Raw genomic sequence first — 21,224 nt, 5'->3', positions numbered from 1 at the left:
GTTTTCTTTAGGTTTGATCGGAATATTAACGCTGCGGGGGTCCCTTTCAGACCACACTGGAGCCGCAAGTTCACGCGTACATACAAGAATAAAAATCTACGTTCCCCACTGGTTTTAATACTGACATAGCACAAATATTTAAATTCCTTCAATTAAACCAATAAACAGCACTGCCTATTTCCATTTAGCGATCTACACGTATGTAGTTTGTTAGTTGGCAAGCTATACATTCCAGGCTGTGTATAATACCCAAACAATTGGAAGACATACTGCTGTCTGAATATGCATGCTGTGTCAGGGCTGCATGTCGTGTCCCTCAGTTCACCAGCGGTAAGGAAATAATACCTGGTCAGTGTGAAGCAGACCACAGTGCATTATGTTAAAGAAGTGCGTCAGGAAGTCCCGATTTGGTGACACATCCTGTCTCCTCTTCATGATCTTGCATATCAATTTGTAAGCAAGCAGCTTTCCCAGCTTGTATTTATCTGGCAGCATTGTTGCCTGAAAAAAATCAAAATATTAACATTAAGCCATGCACTCTTTTACAAAAAACAAAACAAAAAAACGGCTAAAATGTTTAAAAAACAAAAAACAAAAACAAAAAAAATACAAGGGCACACATTGGAAAAACAACAAACGGGATATATATTTAAGCAACATCTCACCAACTTTCCAGTACTTATAGAGACCTTTTTCAGACGTTCATGCAAGGGACTGAAATGACAGTGAAATGTTGCTATATTAAAAATCCCTTGTTGATATTCTAATGCGTGCACACATGGGTGGTGTTTTTTTACATTCTCATCAACAAGTCTTGCCCAAGAGTGACAGGACTTAAGAAGGTAACTTCCTGGCAATGAAGGCCCAATAGTGTATTTGTCAAATCAATTATGTATGAGTGCTAGAGTATGGAAGACCTAAGACACATGATTTGTAGCCCTCTCTCTCTGTTATACTGTATAGTTTGGAAAGGAGTGGCTGCTTAATTGCTAGCACATTCACAGAATGGTCTGCACATTGTAACTTATTCATGAGCACAGGTGTCTGCAAACACCACATCTTTAATAACATGCATTAAAAACCTTGGGCACCAAGTACTGCATCTGCAATGTAGACAACACAACACACCAGGGATACGACTCACATAAAACACAGATTGACACCCATCAAGAGTGTGAAATTAGATACTTCATTAATTGTTAATATATCTTATACTATATTAGTGAAAGCACTGTATGCCTGCCTGCATGCATGCATGCCAGCCTGCCTGCCTGCTGGATGTCCGGTGTCCCTAGGGGAAATCTCATTGGTCCCTTGGGCCGCCCCCGCACACCTCTCATTGGCCTGAGGCGGAGTGACGGCCCAAAGGACACACAGGGACACAAACACACACACAGGGACACAAACACACACACAGGGACACACACAGGGACACACACAGGGACACACACACTCACACACACACACACACACAGGGACACACACACACACACAGTAGGGGGGGGGGGGTGTACATTAGCAGCATTGTATAACCCGGGGGGGGGGGGGCTCACATACCCGCCTCCGCCTCTTCCTCCCCGAAATCAGCCTCCACACCCGCGCGCACGTCCTCCTCTCCCCGTGTCTCCCGCGCTTTCAAACACCCCCCCCCCCCCCGGCGCCGCTACAGTGAGCGGAGGAGCGAGTGCCCGGGACACAGCGGGGGAGCGGCCACAACAAGCTGCCTCCCGCCTCAGTTCCACGTGGGAGCGGCCGGACGGGTGAGTGAGCGGCCTTCACCCACCCCTCACCCCCCTTCAAATCACCTCCCCTCCACCCCCCCCCCCGGCGCCGCTACAGTCAGCGGAGCGAGCGAGCGCCCGGGACACAGCGGGGGAGCGGCCACAACAAGCTCTGCCTCCCGCCTCAGATCCACGTGGGAGCGGCCGGACGGGTGAGGGAGCTGCCGGACGGGTGAGGGAGCTGCCGGACGGGTGAGTGAGCGGCCGGAAGGGTGAGGGAGCGGCCTTCACCTCCCCTCACCCCCCTTCACCTCCCCTCACCCCCCTTCACCTCACCTCCCCTCACCCACCCCTCACCTCCCCTCACTCCACTTCCCTCCCCTTCCACCTCCCTCCACCCCCCCTTCACCTCCCCTCCACCCCCCCTTCACCTCCACCCCCCCTTCACCTCCACCCCCCTTCACCCCCCCCCCCTTCACCTCCACCCCCCTTCACCCCCCCCCCCCACCTCCCCTTCACCCCCCACCTCCCCTTCACCCCCCCCACCCCCCCTTCACCTCCCCTCCACCCCCCCTTCACCTCCCCTCCACCCCCCCTTCACCTCCCCTCCACCCCCCCCTTCACCTCCCCTCCACTCCCCCCCCTCACCTCCCCTCCACCCCCCCCCCCCCCTTCACCTCCCCTCCACCCCCCCCTTCACCTCCCCTCCACCCCCCCCTTCACCTCCCCTCCACCTCCCCTCCACCCCCCCCTTCACCTCCCCTCCACCCCCCCCTTCACCTCCCCTCCACCCCCACCCTTCACCTCCCCTCCACCCCCACCTTCACCCCCCCTTCACCTTCCCTTCACTCCCCCCTTACAACCTCCCACCACCTCCTCACCACCTCCACCCCCCTTCCCACCTCCCCCACCCATGTGTACACACACACACATGTGTACACACACACATGTGTATACACACACATGTATATACACACACATGTATATACACACACATGTATACACACACACACATGTATACACACACACACACATGTATACACACACACACACATGTATACACACACACACACACACACACACACACACACACACACACACACGTATACACACACACACATACAATGTATACACACAAACATGTATACACACACACAAACATGTATACACGTGTATACACACACATGTGTACACACACACGTATACACACACACAATATATACATACACACAATGTATACACACACATGTGTATACACACACGTGTATACACACACACACATGTGTATACACACACACGTGTATACACACACACGTGTATACACACACACGTGTATACACACACGTGTATACACACACACACACACACGTGTATACACACACACACGTGTATACACACACACACATGTGTATACACACACATACGTGTATACACACACACGTGTATACACACACACGTACACATACACACACACACACATGTATACACACACACACATACAATGTATACACACAAACATGTATACACACACACACCCCAGCACCACCACATCAGCACACCGGTATGCCCCCCCAGCACACTGGCATTCTCGCCTCCCCACCATTCCCAGCCCCCATCAACACCATCAGCACCCACACATCGCCACCTTTGCACCTCCCCCATCGGCACACCCACATCCGCACCCCCACATCAGCACCAAACCCTCCCAAATCAGCACACCAATACAATCACCATCAGTACAGCCACAGCAGCACTACCACCGCACATGGGCCGCGTGGACCACTCCCCACCCAAATGCCACACCCACACCACAAACATCCCGGGCAACGCCGGGGCTCTCAGCTAGTAATCTATATAGTATGGTATCCCTGTGGTCTAAAATATATTGGGAATTTTAGAAAATTACATATTAATATTTCAGAACATATTGGAGCAATTGTAAATAAAAACATTAACTATGCTATGGAAAAACAATGCTTAGACCAGCGTTCCGCAAACTGGGGGGGCGCGGGCGGTTACAGGGGCCCCGCGCTCTTCCCCACAGCATGTAAATTCAATGCTGAGGGAGGCGTGGGGCCTCTTTAACTTACTTACCTGCTGCAAGCAGGGTCTTCGGCGACGCGTCGCCATCAAATGACACCGCGGGGTCATAGCGTGACATCACATGACCCCCGCACGCCGGAAAGGAAGGTAGGGGGGGCACAGCGCAAATAGTTTGCGCACCCCTGGCTTAGACGGTGTATGTTTAAATGATGCACATACATGCCTTCTTACCTCACTTCTTTTGTCTACACATGCATCTCTCCTCTTTGCCACACCTAATAATACCCCATATGCAGACATCATTCTGCTGGTTTTAATCAATGGTGAAAGTAGGCCGGTCCAGTACGTTGTACCGGTAAAACATTAAGTCCCGGTACAGCGCACCGCTATGAATTATTATTATTTTGGGTTTTTTCCTTCAAATTCTAACAACTTCCACTGTGGCACATAAGAAACTAAAGAAAAATGAACTGCCTCTCTCCAAGCAGAAGACGGCTCTGGTCAGAGACGGCATCTGCTGGAGAGACAAGGAGAAATGCAGAGCAGGGAGTGAGACAGGTTCGTTTTCTTTAGATTCGGTCAGAAGATTAACTCTGTGGGGGTTCCATTCAGAAACAGGGACCCCGCAGCGTTAAGCCTCACTGTTTTAGGGCCCGTGGCCGTCGGACCGCATTGGAGCCGCAAGTGCTCACGTACATACAAGATTAAAAATCTACTTTCACCACAAGTTTTAATACTGAAACAGCACAAATATTTTGATTCCTTCAATTAGGGCTGAAGGTGTGGCACCGAGTGTGAAGCAGGGGATGCTGGTTCAATTCCCGGTGTCGGCTCCTTGTGACCTTGGTCAAGTCACTTTATCTCGCTGTGCCTCAGGCACCAAAAACATAGCTTGTAAGCTCCACGGGGCAGGGAGCTGTGCCTGCAAAATGTCTCTAAAGCGCTACGTAAAAACTAGCAGCGCTAAACAAGAACATGCTATTATTATTATTAAATCTATACGTATGAGATCACCAGACCACTGAGATCTAAGAGTGCCCCTTTCGGATAGATAAGAGTACCCCTTTCAGATAGATAAGAGTGCCCCTTTTGGATAGATAAGAGTGCCCCTTTCGGATAGATAAGAGTACCCCTTTCGGATAGATAAGAGTGCCCCTTTCGGATAGATAAGAGTGCCCCTTTCAGATAGATAAGAGTGCCCCTTTCGGATAGATAAGAGTGCCCCTTTCGGATAGATAAGAGTGGCCCTTTCAGATAGATAAGAGTGCCCCTTTCAGATAGATAACAGTGCCCCTTTCAGATAGATAAGAGTGCCCCTTTCGGATAGATAAGAGTGCCCCTTTCGGATCGTGTGTGTGAATATGTGTTGTATATGTGTGTATATAAAAAAGGAAATATCCTCCAGCGCGTTGACTCAGATAATGGTTCCAAACATAGGGGAAAAAAGAAGAAGAAAAGGCAGAAAACGCTGTGGTATATAATGGGTAGCAATACTGTATACCACAGTGTTTTTTTGTCTTTTCTTCTTTTTTCCCTATGTTTGGAACCATTACCTGAGTCAACGCTCTGGAGGATATTTCCTTTTTTCTGCAACTAGTTTCTGGAGGGACGTGCAACTCCTTCCTTGGACTTGAGTAGTTCCCCTATATGGGCTTATATTATATTATCATTTGATGTATTATATTTTTTACACGTATTTTAGACACATTTATTTATGTACATATAACTTCCCTTTATTTGGTTGAGTGGTTAGCGCTAGTTTCTTTCTTTGTGCGTGTGCGCGTTTGCATGAGTGTGTACATTTGTGTATACATGTGTATACATGTGCGTACGTTTATACATGTGTGCGCATTTTATTATTTTTCTCTGGGTTAATTAAAAGATCATGTCATTTTGTGATCAAATTTTAGAACATGCCGATTGCCTAATTGAGTGTGGGCATTGTTTCATAGATATGAATCAATGGATGAACACAAAACCTCTTCCCTGATAAGGCATTAAGCAAAGTGCACATTGGGAGGTTGTGAATCTCACCTCTAATGTATTGTCTACACTGTGGATACTTTGTGATCATTGATTTTAATGAATCTGAAAGATTTGTTACTTTTATCCAAAGTTCTTCATTAGTGTGCACCGAAGTACATGTGGCTACAGTATATCAATCGGATTGGTGTGCAGCACCATGATGGAAACTCTTCTGAGCATGACGGCTCATAGCATTGTATGTTTATCAAAGGAATCCTTTCCCAGCTAGTGTGAAAACTATACAAACAGAGAACAGATAATGCCTTATTAGGAATAATCTAAGGGAGACCACACACATTCCACTTCCAAGAATGAGGCATTAAGGTCCATATTTACTAGGTGGGGCTATGCTGTGAGACACCTTGTGGCCTACTCACTTGAATGGGCCACAAGGTCTTGTATGGCAAAGCACAGCTTTGTAAATGTGAGGCAATATCTTTCAAGAGAAGAATGGAAGAGTGGGGTCTTAATGGACTACTCTCTAGGGATTCAATTAAATATGCTGCAAACACCAATCGCCTCATTATTTAAGAATGTAGCTTCTAATCACTAGAATTGGAATGAAGCTTTGTTAAATGAGGCAAAAATTATTCTGCATGACGTATGGGTAAAGTGCGCAAATATTAGGACCAAGATAGTCGTAAAATATTTAGGGTGCAACATACTATTACAATAAAGTCATTGAGATTGGTAGTAGTCCCACATATATAAGAGTTTCTATGAACCTGATAAGTCATTTACAGTCGTCACGTGTAATGTAAGAAATGCAAATCAGATGCAGTGGGAATTAACTTACAGTAACAGAGATGGAAACCATAAAATATGAAGTCATTTACAAAGCAGTCTTCTGCCATAAAGACACCTTCCAGCGTCGAAAGTTATCTTATGGCAGAAGACTTGTCGGTAAATACAGGCCATCATGTGAAGTCACAAATGCGGCGCATGGTAAGAATATCAATATTTGTATATATGAAACAGTGTATGCATTTCCATTCAGCTATTGAACTGCAGTTAATAATAACACAATAGGGCGATGTATCAAAGTCTCCTGACTGAATAACTGGGGCAAACAAAGAAATGTTTTTTTTTTTAATGGTGCATATTTTCCCTAGCGTTGCCCAAATATTTAAGCTGTTGACTCCCTGTAAACATTATTTGTATAGCGGGTATTTAGCAAGCCTTTACAGTTCTTTGCAGTATACCTTAAAGAGCCAGGGCGTGAGAATCCTCAGGGGTGGGATAAGAATGGGAGGTGGGGGAGAAGACTGATTATCCAGCGATATTCCCAAATTGTCTCGAATCTGCAGAATGCACAAAAGACATTAAAAAGTGTATTCAATAGAGACCTTCTAGAATCAACTGTCTTGTTCAGCACCCCACCTGTATTTGTACAGCTGCATGTCAAATCCCTTCAGTCCTAGAGAAGGAAACGTGTGTATTCTGCTTTCAACCAACTCTCTAAACATGAAGGTAAATGCTCGAGTCTGTGATTTCTCTGTGTTTATTAAAGCAACATAACCTTTCAGGTGCAGGCAGGCTTTACACATTTCTTCTCCCCCAAATCACTTGGAGCAGCAATCCCTCGTAAATAGGATTTATATTTTACATTATTATTCAGGAACCAGACGTCCTCTGGGGCCAAACCGTGCTATTTTGTAGCTCAGACAGTGCACGGTTTCTGTGAAATTGATAGCTTTGCATTTTCCGGTGATCTTCCAAGAAATCAAAATCATCAACAAGTTTGCCTTCTCCCATGGGTCAGGGGTGGCAAACTCCAATCCTCAAGGGTAACCAACAGGTAAACCGGTGGCTCAGGCATAATGACTGAGCCACTGGTGCCGAAGCAGGGATATCCTGAAAACCTGGATATGTTGGCGGCCCTTGACTGGAGTTGGCCACCCCTGCCATAAGACAACAGAAACTTGCAAGATCATAGGGGGATGGCATCGATTCCTATTGGATGCCTCTGGCGTCCAGCATTATTTATTTGAAAGTTTACCGACACAGAAAATGGTAAACTGCTTAGGAACTAGGTGGTCAAAAGAACGAACGATAGAACGGTTCAGCATTGGTGATTTGAGGGCGATTGCTGCTGTAATTCGGAATAAAAACTAGTAGCTTGGTTCCTAATGTCATAAAAACAAATTGGAGGGACGGATTATGCAGTGTAATAGCTTAGAGACCAGACTTTCCAACATGACAGAGTTCTGCTTCAGTTACAGTTCAATGAAAAGTACCAAATTTACTTTTTTTTTTTTAATTTTCCCTTTTTAAAATGTTCACCCATTTCAAAATATTAAATATATCTCCAACATCACAAGTTCTTCAGAGACAGCTTATGTCTTCTCTCGCTGCCCTGGATAAAAAAAGGACTTTAGAAAACAACACTTCCATAGTCCAAACTATTCCTCGAAGCCTAGATCAGTTTAAATGCATTGGTGATCAGGAGCTTAGAATACCTTAGCCAGGTTCTGCCAGAGTTCACACAAGTAATCAAAAACCTGAGCGTGAATCTCAGGGTTGGTGATAGTATTGACATCTCCCAGGATTCCCAGCATTCTCCTCCACATGACAGTGGATACATCCGCGTGCCAGCCCGTGAGTGTCCCACCTGCCATGACACTGCAGCATTCCAAAGGGAAGTCACAGGGCTCTGATGAGAGACGGACAAGTGAATTAAAAGAAAAGTTTTACACAGTGTTTAATAAAAAAAAAAACCCTACAGAATTCCCAATTCATAACACATTGAATTTGAAGGAGAAAACATTCATTTACTGCCTTCTCTATTTCTGCTTGTTTTATGATTTAAGTTGAATTGTTTCTGAAACATAGGCTTGAACAACAATATATTAATAGGCGGTCAGAATATTTAAGAAACCGTTCTGCAAGTGTTCCAATGATTCAAAGTTTGCTATTCTCCAAAGTGCACAACATCTGAAATATAAGAATACCCTAAATTTTAGGATACTAAAAATTAGTTTAACTATAATCTATTTTAAAGTAGATGCACTGGCATGTGACTTAAAAGATCCAAGCTCAGAATCTGTTAGCTAGTAAATAGCAGTATTCCTCTGCAGAAGTGGTAGTATGAGATGAAACATTGGTTTCTTCAGAACAATTTGCTTTGCTGGTGTTTTTTTAAATTGTATTCGCAACTCAGAAGCTCAAAGTGACACACACAGTGTGCTTATTTTGCACGTTCCCACCCAGAATATCTACAGTCGCAACAGTGTTTGTGTAATTCCATGTAGTCCAAAAGTGGCTGTTCGTTAAGTTTTTAGCCAAAATTCCCCATTGACTGCAATAGGAATTTTTGGATGAAAATGTCATGAACGGATGCTTCAGAATATATCGAATAAAGCCTGGTTATGTTTACGAACTTTAAAATACAGGCTTTGGAAACACTCATTCGTTTTTTGCGAGTTCCCTCTACCTTGGAGGGTTTTTACCCACCATAACCTTGTGTTTCTGACTTATACGCGATTCACAATGTAACCAAGATCGGACTAGTGATTCCAAGACATTACAATAAAACAGTGAGTTTTCAGGCACAGTACATGCCTACCAAAGTTTTCTTGCATACAGGCATACCCCGCTTTAAGTACACTCACTTTAAGTACACTCGCGAGTAAGTACATATCACCCAATAGGCAAACGGCAGCTCACGCATGCGCCTGTCATCACGTCCTGAACAGCAATACTGGCTCCCTACCTGTACCGAAGCTGTGCGCAAGCAGGGAGACTATAGAGCCTGTTACACATGCGTTATTTACATCAGTTATGCACGTATATAACGTTTGCAGTACAGTACATGCATCGATAAGTGGGAAAAAAGGGAGTGCTTCACTTTAAGTACATTTTCACTTTACATACATGCTCCGGTCCCATTGCGTACGTTAATGCGGGGTATACCTGTATCTCATTATGAAATATTTTACAAAGATTGAAATTGACTTAAGATAGAAGATAAACCACACAAAATACAAAAGCTTGGCTGTACAACCTGCTAAATACAATAGGCGTTGTAGAAATGTTGGTTCAAAACTATTTGTCCCTTTCCCTTAATAAGGAAATGGCATACCATGCTAATAGAAACACAAACTATTTTCTCAAGATATTCCAGCTCGAAGTTTCATTGCACTTGGGAACTTTGAAGAAATGTCATCAATAACCCTTTGTTTGATTCCTCTCTTAATTTAACTTATATATTTATTATGCACCACTAACTTGTTAATCACAGATAATACATGTATTTTCTCTGCCATTTATTTTTTCATCTATGTAACCCCCCTTTTCTTTTTTGTGTAGGAAGCCAAAAGTTGCATTCTTGGTAGGTTCACACGTACTTTCACACCAAGAATCAGCATAACTGTAAATCATACACTGTGGTTCATGAAGCATCTTAGGGAACCTATATTACACGTAGAAAACCCACCAAGGCGCTTGTAGCAGGGTGGATAGCCTGTCTGATAACTATGTGTGGGAAACATATCTGTAGCTGCTGACTCCAGCAGAGAACTAATTAAACATAGCAAGCAGAAGTAATTAGCAAGGTCACAGCTGCATTGTTAGCCCTTAAAAAAAGACAGCTTTGCTCACTATGGGCTGTCCCTGATCAGGAAGGCAGCTGCCCTGCGACCCTGCTGCTGAAAGTCTGATCTAAACTGAAACAGCTACTAAAGGTCTGTTTTACCCCCTGAACGAATGTCACTAAACCTAGGGGATCTATAGTGTGAAATCTCCCTGATGCTTTAACAAGGTTACAGGGACTTTATATGACAAAGGGTGCAGCACTTCAATGGACCGATTTTTTGTTTCTTCCTTTTGCTGATTTAAAGCTATTTTTAATTTGTGTGGATTTCATCTTGGGTTGACCGAATAAAAACCCTTTCTCAGTCTACCCACGTGTCTTTGCTCCTTCACTGCAAAAGCGCTCTTCAAAGCAAATAAGGAAATCATTTGCGAAACGCGTAAAACCGCTTTTCTACTGTGTGGAGGAGAGGACAGCTGACGAGTACCCAGGACGCTTTGAGAGACAGACTGCGATACCGGAAGGGACGTGAAGTGAGAGCCGGCGCCAAACCTGGATGCAGCAACAGTGAGAATATCATCTGGAAGCCTACAGTGGGATGTTATCAGAGTCCATTATCCACATTATGCGCTTTAAAAAAAATAATCAAATGCGAGTGTACATTTATAAATCCTTTTCATATATTGATCAATTTGGAAAACCATCTGCCCCATTGTGTATTTTTTCTTCTCGCTCTGGTAGTTCTGCTTTGCTGTTCTATATAGCAGCTATACCTCATCACAGCTAAGAGGGAGCTGGAAGGAGACCAATATAAAAGGGAAGATTGCTGATCCTTGTCTGTTTGAGACACACTGTCTTTTTAATACTGGGGCCATGTGAGTTTTGGCATCATATGAGTAATCTCAGAATTTGCATCTGATCTTAATTTTAGACATACTGCACAATGTTTTCAATATTTTTTTATATTATCAGTTTGATTCTGCGCTCCCCATATAACAAAGAATTGACTCTTTAAAAGACAGTTGGCCTACATAACTACAGTAGGGCTTGTGAATCAAATCAGATAAGATGCAGAATGTATGGCATTCACCTATATCATCGGGAGTTTGCAGGACTGTATGTTGAAGCTTTTCATGCAGTTCTCCCTGATCAGAGCTGAGAGCTGCGGGAGAAGGAGACCGAGACCGTGAACCTGGAGCAGACCGTGCAGGAGAAGCACTTTCAGAGCCTGTGGAGAAGCAGAATAGGGGGCAAGGTGAGGGAGGATGTAAGCTCAAAGACTGGCAAGTGCAAGTGAACTGAACAATAAAACAACTATGCAAATGACTTGTATTATGCCAATAAATTAGAGGTTCCACGGCATGAGGGAAAAATACTGCCTTTTACAATTTAAAGTTCCTCGCACAAAGTTAAACCCTATGACAAGATTGAGTACGCTTACAGTAGTAGATCAAACAACATAACAATTGCAGTAAACCATACATATATTTCCAAGGCTGCATACCTGTCACAATCAATGCATCTGCACACTGGTTCAAACTGCTGGTTTCAGAGTCAATGTGGAGCGTTGTAAGACTTGCGTCCTGTTCCTCTATGCTAAGCCGCACAGACCCAGCATCTGTCTCCAGGGAGATGGGCACTGCTGAATCACCACCAAATGGGAAACCTGCTAGAGGAAAAGATGCACTCGGCACAGGCAGACCACAACAACAACACTCCATAGGCAGCTGCTAAAATATCCTGGAGATAAAAATTAATCTACAGCTCTTAGCTCATGAAAAGATACATTCCAAAGTAACTACTAAAATATCCTGTAAACAGAGCGAACCTGAAAACAAGTTATAGTGCATCCTGTTGACAGAGACCCTGACCAGCATCTATTAGAATATAAAGAAGCAAGAAGAACATTTTGAGCAGGGACTCTTCTCAGAGGCAGTTTTCATTTTGGTCTATGGAGGCTGCTCCTGAACAGGATTTTTAGGCTACGGCCCCAGTCCTCACTGCTGCATGCGCGCCTGGCATCCTGGCAGCACGTGCACAGTTTAAAGCCGCGATCGGCGGTCTGTAGGGAGCTCTAGGGAAGTGCGCAGGGCGGTGCCATGATGGGGGGCGCTGTCGTGACGGGGCATATCTGCCCTTCCATTGGTGTGAGCCACCCACGTGATCACATCGCGGCACGGGAATACAAAATTCTTGTCTTCCCTGTCAGCGTACGCGTCAGTGCTATGCGCGCTCACACACAGCCACTGGGGCCTGCCCTATAGAGGACTGTGCTGTGGTGTGTGGCACGCACGCCGTAGCACTCACCGCAGCGGCCACTGGGGACCTGGACTCAAACTGCTTTTGAGAAGTCTGCATCTGTTCTCAGTTATCTCAAATCTACTGATTTGGTACATCTCAGTTTTGGGAGTTCTCTTACATCTATAGGATAGATTCATCTTTATTTTCAGTGTTATAAACCTACACAATCCCAACAGTGTTTGCTCTGTGTGTCCCTTTACAGTATATGTATAAGGGATCCTGTTTGGTGTGTTCCATCTGTAGTAGAGTTTGCCACTGCTGTGTGTGTCATAAGGGAGAGGGGAGTCTGCTCATAATCTGGACCATCCAAAATCAGCCTATCTACTTGTGGTGTTTTCATCATTAGGAAGCATACAGTATGTTCCTGCTCTTGGCATTTTTTTTTTTGTAGGCAAATCTGTCTACTCATTATCATTGTAGGAATGATCCATCTGCGCTGGGCAGTCCTACTTCTATAACAGCAGTTTGCTATGGATGTTGCTTTATCTGGAGGAGAGGTCTGTCTTTGCCTTGAATGTTCCTATATCAGAAGAACTGTTCTGCTTTCTCCTTGGGTGTTCTTATATTGATAGGACGACTTATTTCTGGGTGCTAAATTTAGTGTGTGTGTGTATGTGTATATGTGTGTGTGTGTATATATATATTGTATTTGTCAGTATAATATCATTATTATACTATGACATTATTGGCAATCTGAATGTATGCTTATGACAGTGTGTCTCAGAGTCCTTTCTGAAGAATTGCCACAAAAGCTTACCATTAAAATGACTTTCTTCTATTTTTTTTTTATTAGGGCAAGAGAATCATCAACTACAGTAGATGAATCTATCCTTGTACGTAGTCACCCCTCCATTTCGAAAGGAAATCTCTGTAGCGTCACCTCCCAACTAGATTTAAATAAACTAAAATGGCTAAAGCTTTCCTACAAACAACCAACGCATTGATGAAGGATATCTGCGTAAAATGTCAGCCTCTACACTGGGTGTTTCCAAAATATATATATATATATATATAAATATATATATATATATATATATCTATATCTGTATAAAAGTCCATCTCTATACTGTATGCTTGGGTAAGTGTACGAGTGGTTTCTCTCTACACTGGTGTCCTCATTTCTTTACTGGTCGGTCTCTTCTGTGCATTTTAGCCTTTGTGTCTGGGAGCAGGATTAGAACTTCCAGGGGAAGACATACTGTGCAGACCTTACACGTAGCATCTTTAGTTTCTACTGCAAACCACGGATGAGGTAGTTTTCAACACACTGCTAAAGGCATATTAAACCATACACATCACCCTATGAGGAGGAAACCAACAAAATAAACTACTGAGGACACTTACCTTCAAACTTCCGGCTATCATACTGAAAGGCATTAAATGAGTCTGAATGGCTGTCTGAGCTAAGAAGGTCACTGCTGGCTGCACTTGCGGGAGACGTCCACTCTGAAGGGACACCTGGGTCATCAGCTGGACGCATTTGACTGTGCTTATTAAGTATGTCCGGCAAGTCTTTGGGAACTTCAAGGATACCCGGGCTGCTCCCTCTGCGGGCCAGAGTCTGAAAACCACGCAACATATGTCACTGCTTTCTGGGCTTCTTTTGATATTTTAACACATTAAACATCTCCCTCCACTCTCTGCAGCCAATACTGTAATGTTGCTCTATATAAGCCTATAAAATAATGGTTGGCACCATGCTATACCTCAATGGCTTGTGCAGCCCTTAAGCTCTCGAAAAACTGCAATTACACATACTAAATATAAAGGATTGTAGGCGCCAACTATATTGGAGGATATAGGTAAATTAGAACAGTAATATTATTATAATAATAATAATAGCATGCTCTTGTATAGCGCTGCTAGTTTTACGCAGCGCTTTACAGAGACATTTTCCAGGCCAGGTCCCTGCCCCGTGGAGCTTACAATCTATGTTTTTGGTGCCTGAGGCACAGGGAGATAAAGTGACTTGCCCAAGGTCACAAGGAGCCGACACCTGGAATTGAACCATGTTTCAAACTCAGTGCCAATCAGTGTCTTTACTCACTGAGCCGCTCCTTCTCCTTGATTGTCCAAGTTATAATATCTTGTGTAATACAATATTAGTGTGATATACTTAAAGTCCAAAAAAGTGAGAATAACCTTATTACTTGTGATAATAGCAGCCCAAGATAAAGGAATTCCAATTCCTTAAAATATGCAGTGAGCTAAATATCTCGTGGCGCTTATATTCAGAAATTAAGAAGAGATATGTGAAAGGGAGAGAAATGCTTAACATGTGGGACAGAAAGATAGGTTCACAATGTTAATATTGAATTCACATCCATATATTAGCAGATTTTATAACCAGATAGGATAATTAGTTTAGTTTAATTAAATTCACAAGAGACTTTTAAGGATTGTTTTGTAAGCGTCAAACTTGTTTTAAATGTCTTTTTATTAAATGTCATTAATTCATGTTGGTTTCCCCATATATGCAAGGTTACTTACTGCAGAATATACAGTAGTTACACTTATTCTCGAAATGAAAGCAATTATCCTATCCGATTATAAAATATGCTAATATACGGATGTGAATTCAATATTAACATTGTGAACCTATCTTTCTGTCCCACATGTTGTAGCATTTCTCTCCCTTTCACATATCTCTTTGTAATTTCTGGATATAAGCGCCACAAGATATTTATTTCAGTGCATATTACACATACTAATTATATACATATACACATACCAGTGGCGAGAAAGTGTTTGTGAACGCCTTTGGATTTTCACATATTGCAAACCTAAAATGTTATTGGATCCTAATCTAAATCCTAATAGATAACGATAATCTGAACAAATTATTAAAAAAAGTGAACAAAAGAAATTGGATTGAAAAAAAAAAAAAAACATTACAGTTCTGACAAAAATACAGCTTGAAAAAGGTTCTTGATAGAACCGATTTTTTGCATTAAATATTTTATATATGTATGTATACAGTACATGTACACACGCACGCACGCGCACGCACGCACACGCAGTTATGGAGAGTAAAAAAGAAAAGTGAAAAAAAACCTCCACGGTACAGAAAATATACATACATACTACAAATCTAAAAATATCGGGAACATAAATTGCTAATTTTTACTTTTTTTTTATTTTTTATAAATCCCCAATTTAAAATATGGTATTATTTATCTAAGTTTTTCTCTCTGTAGAAATTTGGCAAGTACATGGAATGTATAGAATAAATCCCTATTTTTGTCATTTGTAATATATAGAACCTACAAGTGTAAGTCTTACAAGTATGTGTGTATAAATACAGTATATACAGACGAACAAATACATGCATAGGCCTCATCATTGTAAACAGGTTTAATTAATTTAATAAGAGATAAATGTGGTGCTTTAATCCATTTATGGCTCAGATCTACTATATCAGGGGTTGCCAACTCCAGTCCTCAAGTGCCACCAACAGGTCAGGTTAAGGATATCTTTGCTTCAGCACAGGTGGCTCAATCTTCAACTGAGCCCCTGATTGAACCACCTGTGCTGAAGCAGGAATATCCTTAAAACTTGACCTGTTGGTGGCCCTTGAGGACTAGAGTTGGCCACTACTGCAGTACATCATTCCTGTGTCCCCATTCTCACCGGAGCTGTGCCTGACCGCAGTCTCTCTGCTATAAACTCATCCATAAGATCCGGGATGTTGGAGCTGCTGTTCATTTCACTGTCCAGGTCATTTAGCTGGGGACTTAAATCTTCTTTGTTGGCTAGAAAATAAATGAACAGTATCTTATAACCTGTGCATTAAGTGGCATCAAGAAAAAGCAAACATAAGCAGGGAACCACAGGTACCAAAGTGAACTAAAAAAACAGACTTGCTAAGAGGGCGGCATGCGATTAGGAGAGGATATCACCGTTGTTGTAGCTGATACAGTGTTTGGGGGGGGGGGGGAGGGAGGGGATTAGTAAATGCTGAAATTCTTCATACTGTTCCAATAAAAAGCAGGAGTTAGTCAAATTTGAATGAAATTCCAAAAGCAAGGGCATTCCTCGAAGAAGCACTGGAGGGAAAGAGGAGGGTATAATATCCTTGGTGCATAAAGATTATTGCCTCGATTTCAGTTGGGTAGTTTTACTCATACTCAAGTTCTTGTTGAATATCTGAAATGCCAGCCTTCTCATTATCCACATCTGCCTTACCCTAGTAGAAGCACTTTACACAATCTCAATGCGTTTAGAAACTCTCTTGCAACTTTTCAGTTCTGTCCTATTAGTTTTCGGTGGGCTTCTGTATAGTTCAATAATTCACAACCGGACTCGCACAGAGAAGCCAGTAAATAACAACCTGTGGCAGACTAGAATGAATGACTGCTCCAGTGGTAAAGGTGTTGAGATGTGGAGTATGGAGTATGTGGAAGAAACAGCACGCAATGAAAACACAATCCATGATGTAACAAAACTAGAGCAACCTGGTAGGTCTATACATTAACAGAGGCATGTCCATTTATTGAATAAATTAGACAGATTTACTAAAAATAATGTGTCTGAGTCTTATGATACAATGTTATGAACCTCAAAGTCTGCCATATAGAAGTGGCAAGCTTCCCTTTGTAATACCAATTCTAGTGATCAGACATTCCAAACTTCTCATCTTAGTAGCAAAGCTGGCCACTGCATCATTTCTTTTGTTGGCAGACAAAACATTAAAAGGCAATACCACTGTGAAACGCCAAAAGAGAAGGAAAATGTGGAGCAATATCTCCGAAACCATGGTGCGTCTAGACTCTATAGTAAAACTTAACATTCATACACTGATAAAGCCACTATATTAGCCTAAATACTTGGTATTATTCATTAAACTGTGAAAGTGCTGAAGCACTATTTCACAGAAACTACTATTGACTTCAATGGGCGTTTCCATGAAATAGTGCAGCAGTTTAATAAAAAACACTCTGGGATATTGCTGCTCTTAGATATGTATGATATTTAATAGACAATCTTGAGGAACTGTATGAGATGTAGATGCACTCTTAAATGCAATATATGAAAAGGTTTTCAATGAGAACATTGATGTTGCTCCAACTAAAATATCCACTGCTTGCCACCAACGTCGACCACTCATTTTTACCTTTGTGGATGGCAAGAGAGAATGGCAGTACTGTACTTTAGTAAATGCACTGTAAGAAATATGAGAACCTTGTTCAAAACTCAGTATTTTCCCCTAACAGATTGCAAGTTGTTAGGAAGAGGGATCAAAGTTCCTATGACTCTCTGCCCCAGCCACGGCCATACCGCTTGCTTCCCTAGCCAACTCTATCGTGTCTGCAGGCCATATCCCAAAGACCTGGGAAACTGCCAGAGTTGTCCCAATCTTCAAAAGTGGGGACAAAAACACTATTTCAAACTACAGGTCTGTGACGATGGGGAGGATTTGGCCCGGGATTTAAGGGGTTACAACCCCATTTGGCCACCCTCTACTCTCATCAGGGAAGCAAGGGGTTAGCTGGACTGAGGTCCAGTAATGTGTTTTGCCTTGCTTCAATATCCAAATGTGTATAAATGTATTGTTTCTGGCCAGTGTCTGTACCACACACACACTGGGGCTTAAGGGGTTAATGAGATACAGTTTAAGAAAATACAAATGTGGTGCGTCTTTTCAGAAAAATCTGGGCTTCAACAGGCTTGATTGAAGTTGGGTGTGAAAAGGTGTGAAAAGGTGTGAAAAGGTATAGAGGGGGTTTGGTATATGTTAACATATATTGCTAGAGACAGCTAGACCCAGGCTGGGGCATTGGGTGTGAAACATAGCACCAGTGACCAAAAGGTAACTGCCCTAATTGTTTATGTTGGAGGCAGGAACAAGAAACTGAATGTTTTTAAGTGTGATACTTCACACTTCAATGGAAGCCAAAATCTGCTTCAAAGACATTTATTGATTGGGGCCAGGGGTGCGTTTACCCAAGGAGAGATCAGAATGAGTGACCGTATTAAATATAAGAATATTATGAGATGTCCTCGGCTGAACATGCTAAAAGTTACATATGTGTATTCGTGGGACTGATTGGCACATAAGGAATACAAACACCTGATGTTTAGCTGGTTCAAAGAGACAGATATTAATATCTCTCTTAATTTTAATATTATACTGTAATATTTAGTCTCGTTGGGAGCGTCATGCGTGCCGGAATGTATTAATATGTCTCGCATGCGAGTAGGCACTACTAAACTGAAGTTATGAAGTTATTTAGCTTGGAAAAGCAGTTTGTAAACGTCCTTGGGTGGGAGGAGTTTTACTTTGAGGAAAACTGTCAACTTCACCGCTGATTTATGAGAGGGGCTGGGTTTAGGTTGTGTTCAATGGGAAATAATGGTATAAGAACCAGGCTCAGCCTATGGCTATTGTCTTTCATGTCTTTCGTTTCTTGGGATTATGAAGATTGCTGTATGAACTGCCAGTCTAGATTTGACTGTTTCATCATTTCCATCTTAAGTGAGTGTCCATATTTTGCCTGTTATTTGTATATCTTGTGTGTTCACCTTTATCAAGGAATAAATTATATTTTATCATATCTAAGTCTCGTACTAGTTCAACCCAGTTATATATATTTTGGTGTGTATTATTAATAGCCTGTCACAAAGCTCCCGTCACAAGGTCAATCTCTCTTCTCCCAATACTATCCAAAGTTATGGAAAATGTGTCTAATCCCACTTAAACGATTACTATACAAGGCACATTTTCTTTTGCCCTAAACACTCCACGGTAACTACCCTCCTGAAAGTTTGCAATGAGAACCAGTGTGGAATGGAATTAGGACTACTTACTGGTGCAATATTTCTAGATTTTTCAAAGGCTTTTGATAATGTTGATCACGTTATACAAGCTCCAGTGTTCTGAAATAAGGGAACACACTTTAAACTGTTTCACTCCTACTTATCAGGTAGATCCCAACATGGGTCAATCTCGGACTAACTCAAACCCATTTGATGTCACATGCGGTGTACCGCAAAGGCTCTATTCTGAGGCCCAAACTCTTTTCAGTCTTCATTAATGATCTACCTACAGCTTGTAAGGGAGCTTCAATGCACATATATGCGGATGACAATCTTATATGCACAGAGCCCTTGCTTGTCTGACCTTGGACACATACTTCAATCTGAGTTTGGGACTTGAAAACTGGATTTCACAAAAACTGGTTTTAAATACTGACGGGACTGTAACAATGGTACTTGGGACCAAGGCTACATTTCTAAAGCTTCCAATGATAGAGCTACTGATCAGAACGAACTCTAACACCGTTCCAGCACTTATCAATAGTGTTAAATATCTAGGCATATGGTTTGACTCCATTAAACATTTGGGTTGCACATTGATACCCTGACATTCAAAACCTATTCCAAACTAGGTGTACTTTATAGTAACAAATCCTCCCCAAGTCTATTGGTCAGAAAGCGTTTCGCACAGCAGATGCTAATGCCAATTATAGACTATGAGGACATAGTATATGGCACAGCCCCCCAAACTCACCTTGGCAAACTAGAGACACCCTTTACAACGACATATGCCGCTTTGTCCTACAATGTAACTACAACACACAGCACTGCGAAATGCTCAAAGAACTAGATTCGTCATCACTTGAGTCTAGGCGCAAAGTTCATTTTTCCTGTCTTGCCTTCAAATACTTTTTGGCCAAGCTACCCGTCTATCTGAACAAGCTTCTGACCAAATGCAGCACTTATCATCTGAGATCTGACACCAAAAGACTGTTCACAGTCCCAAAGTTCAACCAAGAGTTCAGCTGCTCCTTCTCTTACCGTGAACCTCACAACTGGAATAATCTACCAGAGATTCTCCAAGATGCTACCAGTCTAAATTCTTTCAAAACTAAACTGTCTCACATTTTAATCTGGTCTTTAACGGTTACATTTAATAAAGAGGAGAGGCTAGCTAAATTAGATTTCTTTACATAATAAAAGAGGCGTCTAAGAGGGGATGTGATACAAATATATTCGGGGACAGTATAAGGAGCTTTCAAAAGAACAATTCATCCCACAGGCAGTACAAAGGACTCGGGGCCATCCCTTAAGGTTGGAGGAAAGGAGATTTCACCAGCAACAAAGGAAAGGGTTCTTTACAGTAAGGGCAGTTACAATGTGGAATTCATTACTCATGGAGACTGTGATGGCAGATACAATAGATTTGTTCAAAAATAGGTTGGACATCTTTTTAGAAAGGAACAGTATACAGGGATATACCAAATAAGTAAACATGGAAAGGATGTTGATCCAGGGAGTAATCTGATTGGCAAAATTTATTTTTCCCCTTATGAGATATCATTAGATGATATTTTACTGGGTTTTTTTTGTTTGCCTTCCTCTGGACCAATATACTGTAAGTACAAATATAGGATAAAGTATCTGTCATCTAAATTTAGCATAGGTTAAACGTGATGGCTGTATGTCTTTTTTCAACCTCATCCACTATGAAACGATGTAACATATACACCAATAATAGATATTATCTTTACTGTTCATGCAATGTCTTTAAATATATTATATAACCCTATTCTTTTAATGTAACCTTGTATTGTTATTATAAAATTGTGCCCAGGGCATACTTG

At 42.2% G+C, this 21,224-nt stretch overlaps 1 protein-coding gene across 9 annotated transcripts in view; it reads right to left on the bottom strand.

The window, feature by feature from the left end:
- Positions 1 to 21,224, bottom strand: part of RALGAPA1 (Ral GTPase activating protein catalytic subunit alpha 1) — a 234,572-nt gene that overhangs the window by 116,534 nt on the left and 96,814 nt on the right. For 5 of the 9 annotated variants that reach the window (XM_075613327.1, XM_075613331.1, XM_075613329.1 and 2 more), the window contains 7 exons: positions 16,252 to 16,373; positions 13,966 to 14,182; positions 11,825 to 11,989; positions 11,411 to 11,548; positions 8,249 to 8,442; positions 6,992 to 7,090; positions 346 to 501 (listed from right to left, as the gene is read on the bottom strand). In XM_075613327.1, the coding sequence (XP_075469442.1) occupies positions 346 to 501; positions 6,992 to 7,090; positions 8,249 to 8,442; positions 11,411 to 11,548; positions 11,825 to 11,989; positions 13,966 to 14,182; positions 16,252 to 16,373 (1,091 nt within the window). The remainder of the gene's footprint in view (positions 1 to 345; positions 502 to 6,991; positions 7,091 to 8,248; positions 8,443 to 11,410; positions 11,549 to 11,824; positions 11,990 to 13,965; positions 14,183 to 16,251; positions 16,374 to 21,224) is intronic. The other 4 variants (XM_075613328.1, XM_075613336.1, XM_075613334.1 and 1 more) reach the window with 1 other exon arrangement.

The sequence above is a fragment of the Ascaphus truei genome, chromosome 9 (genome assembly GCF_040206685.1).
Source record: "Ascaphus truei isolate aAscTru1 chromosome 9, aAscTru1.hap1, whole genome shotgun sequence".
Taxonomy (NCBI): Eukaryota; Metazoa; Chordata; class Amphibia; order Anura; family Ascaphidae; genus Ascaphus; species Ascaphus truei.
This window is presented reverse-complemented; position numbering and strand designations above follow the sequence as displayed.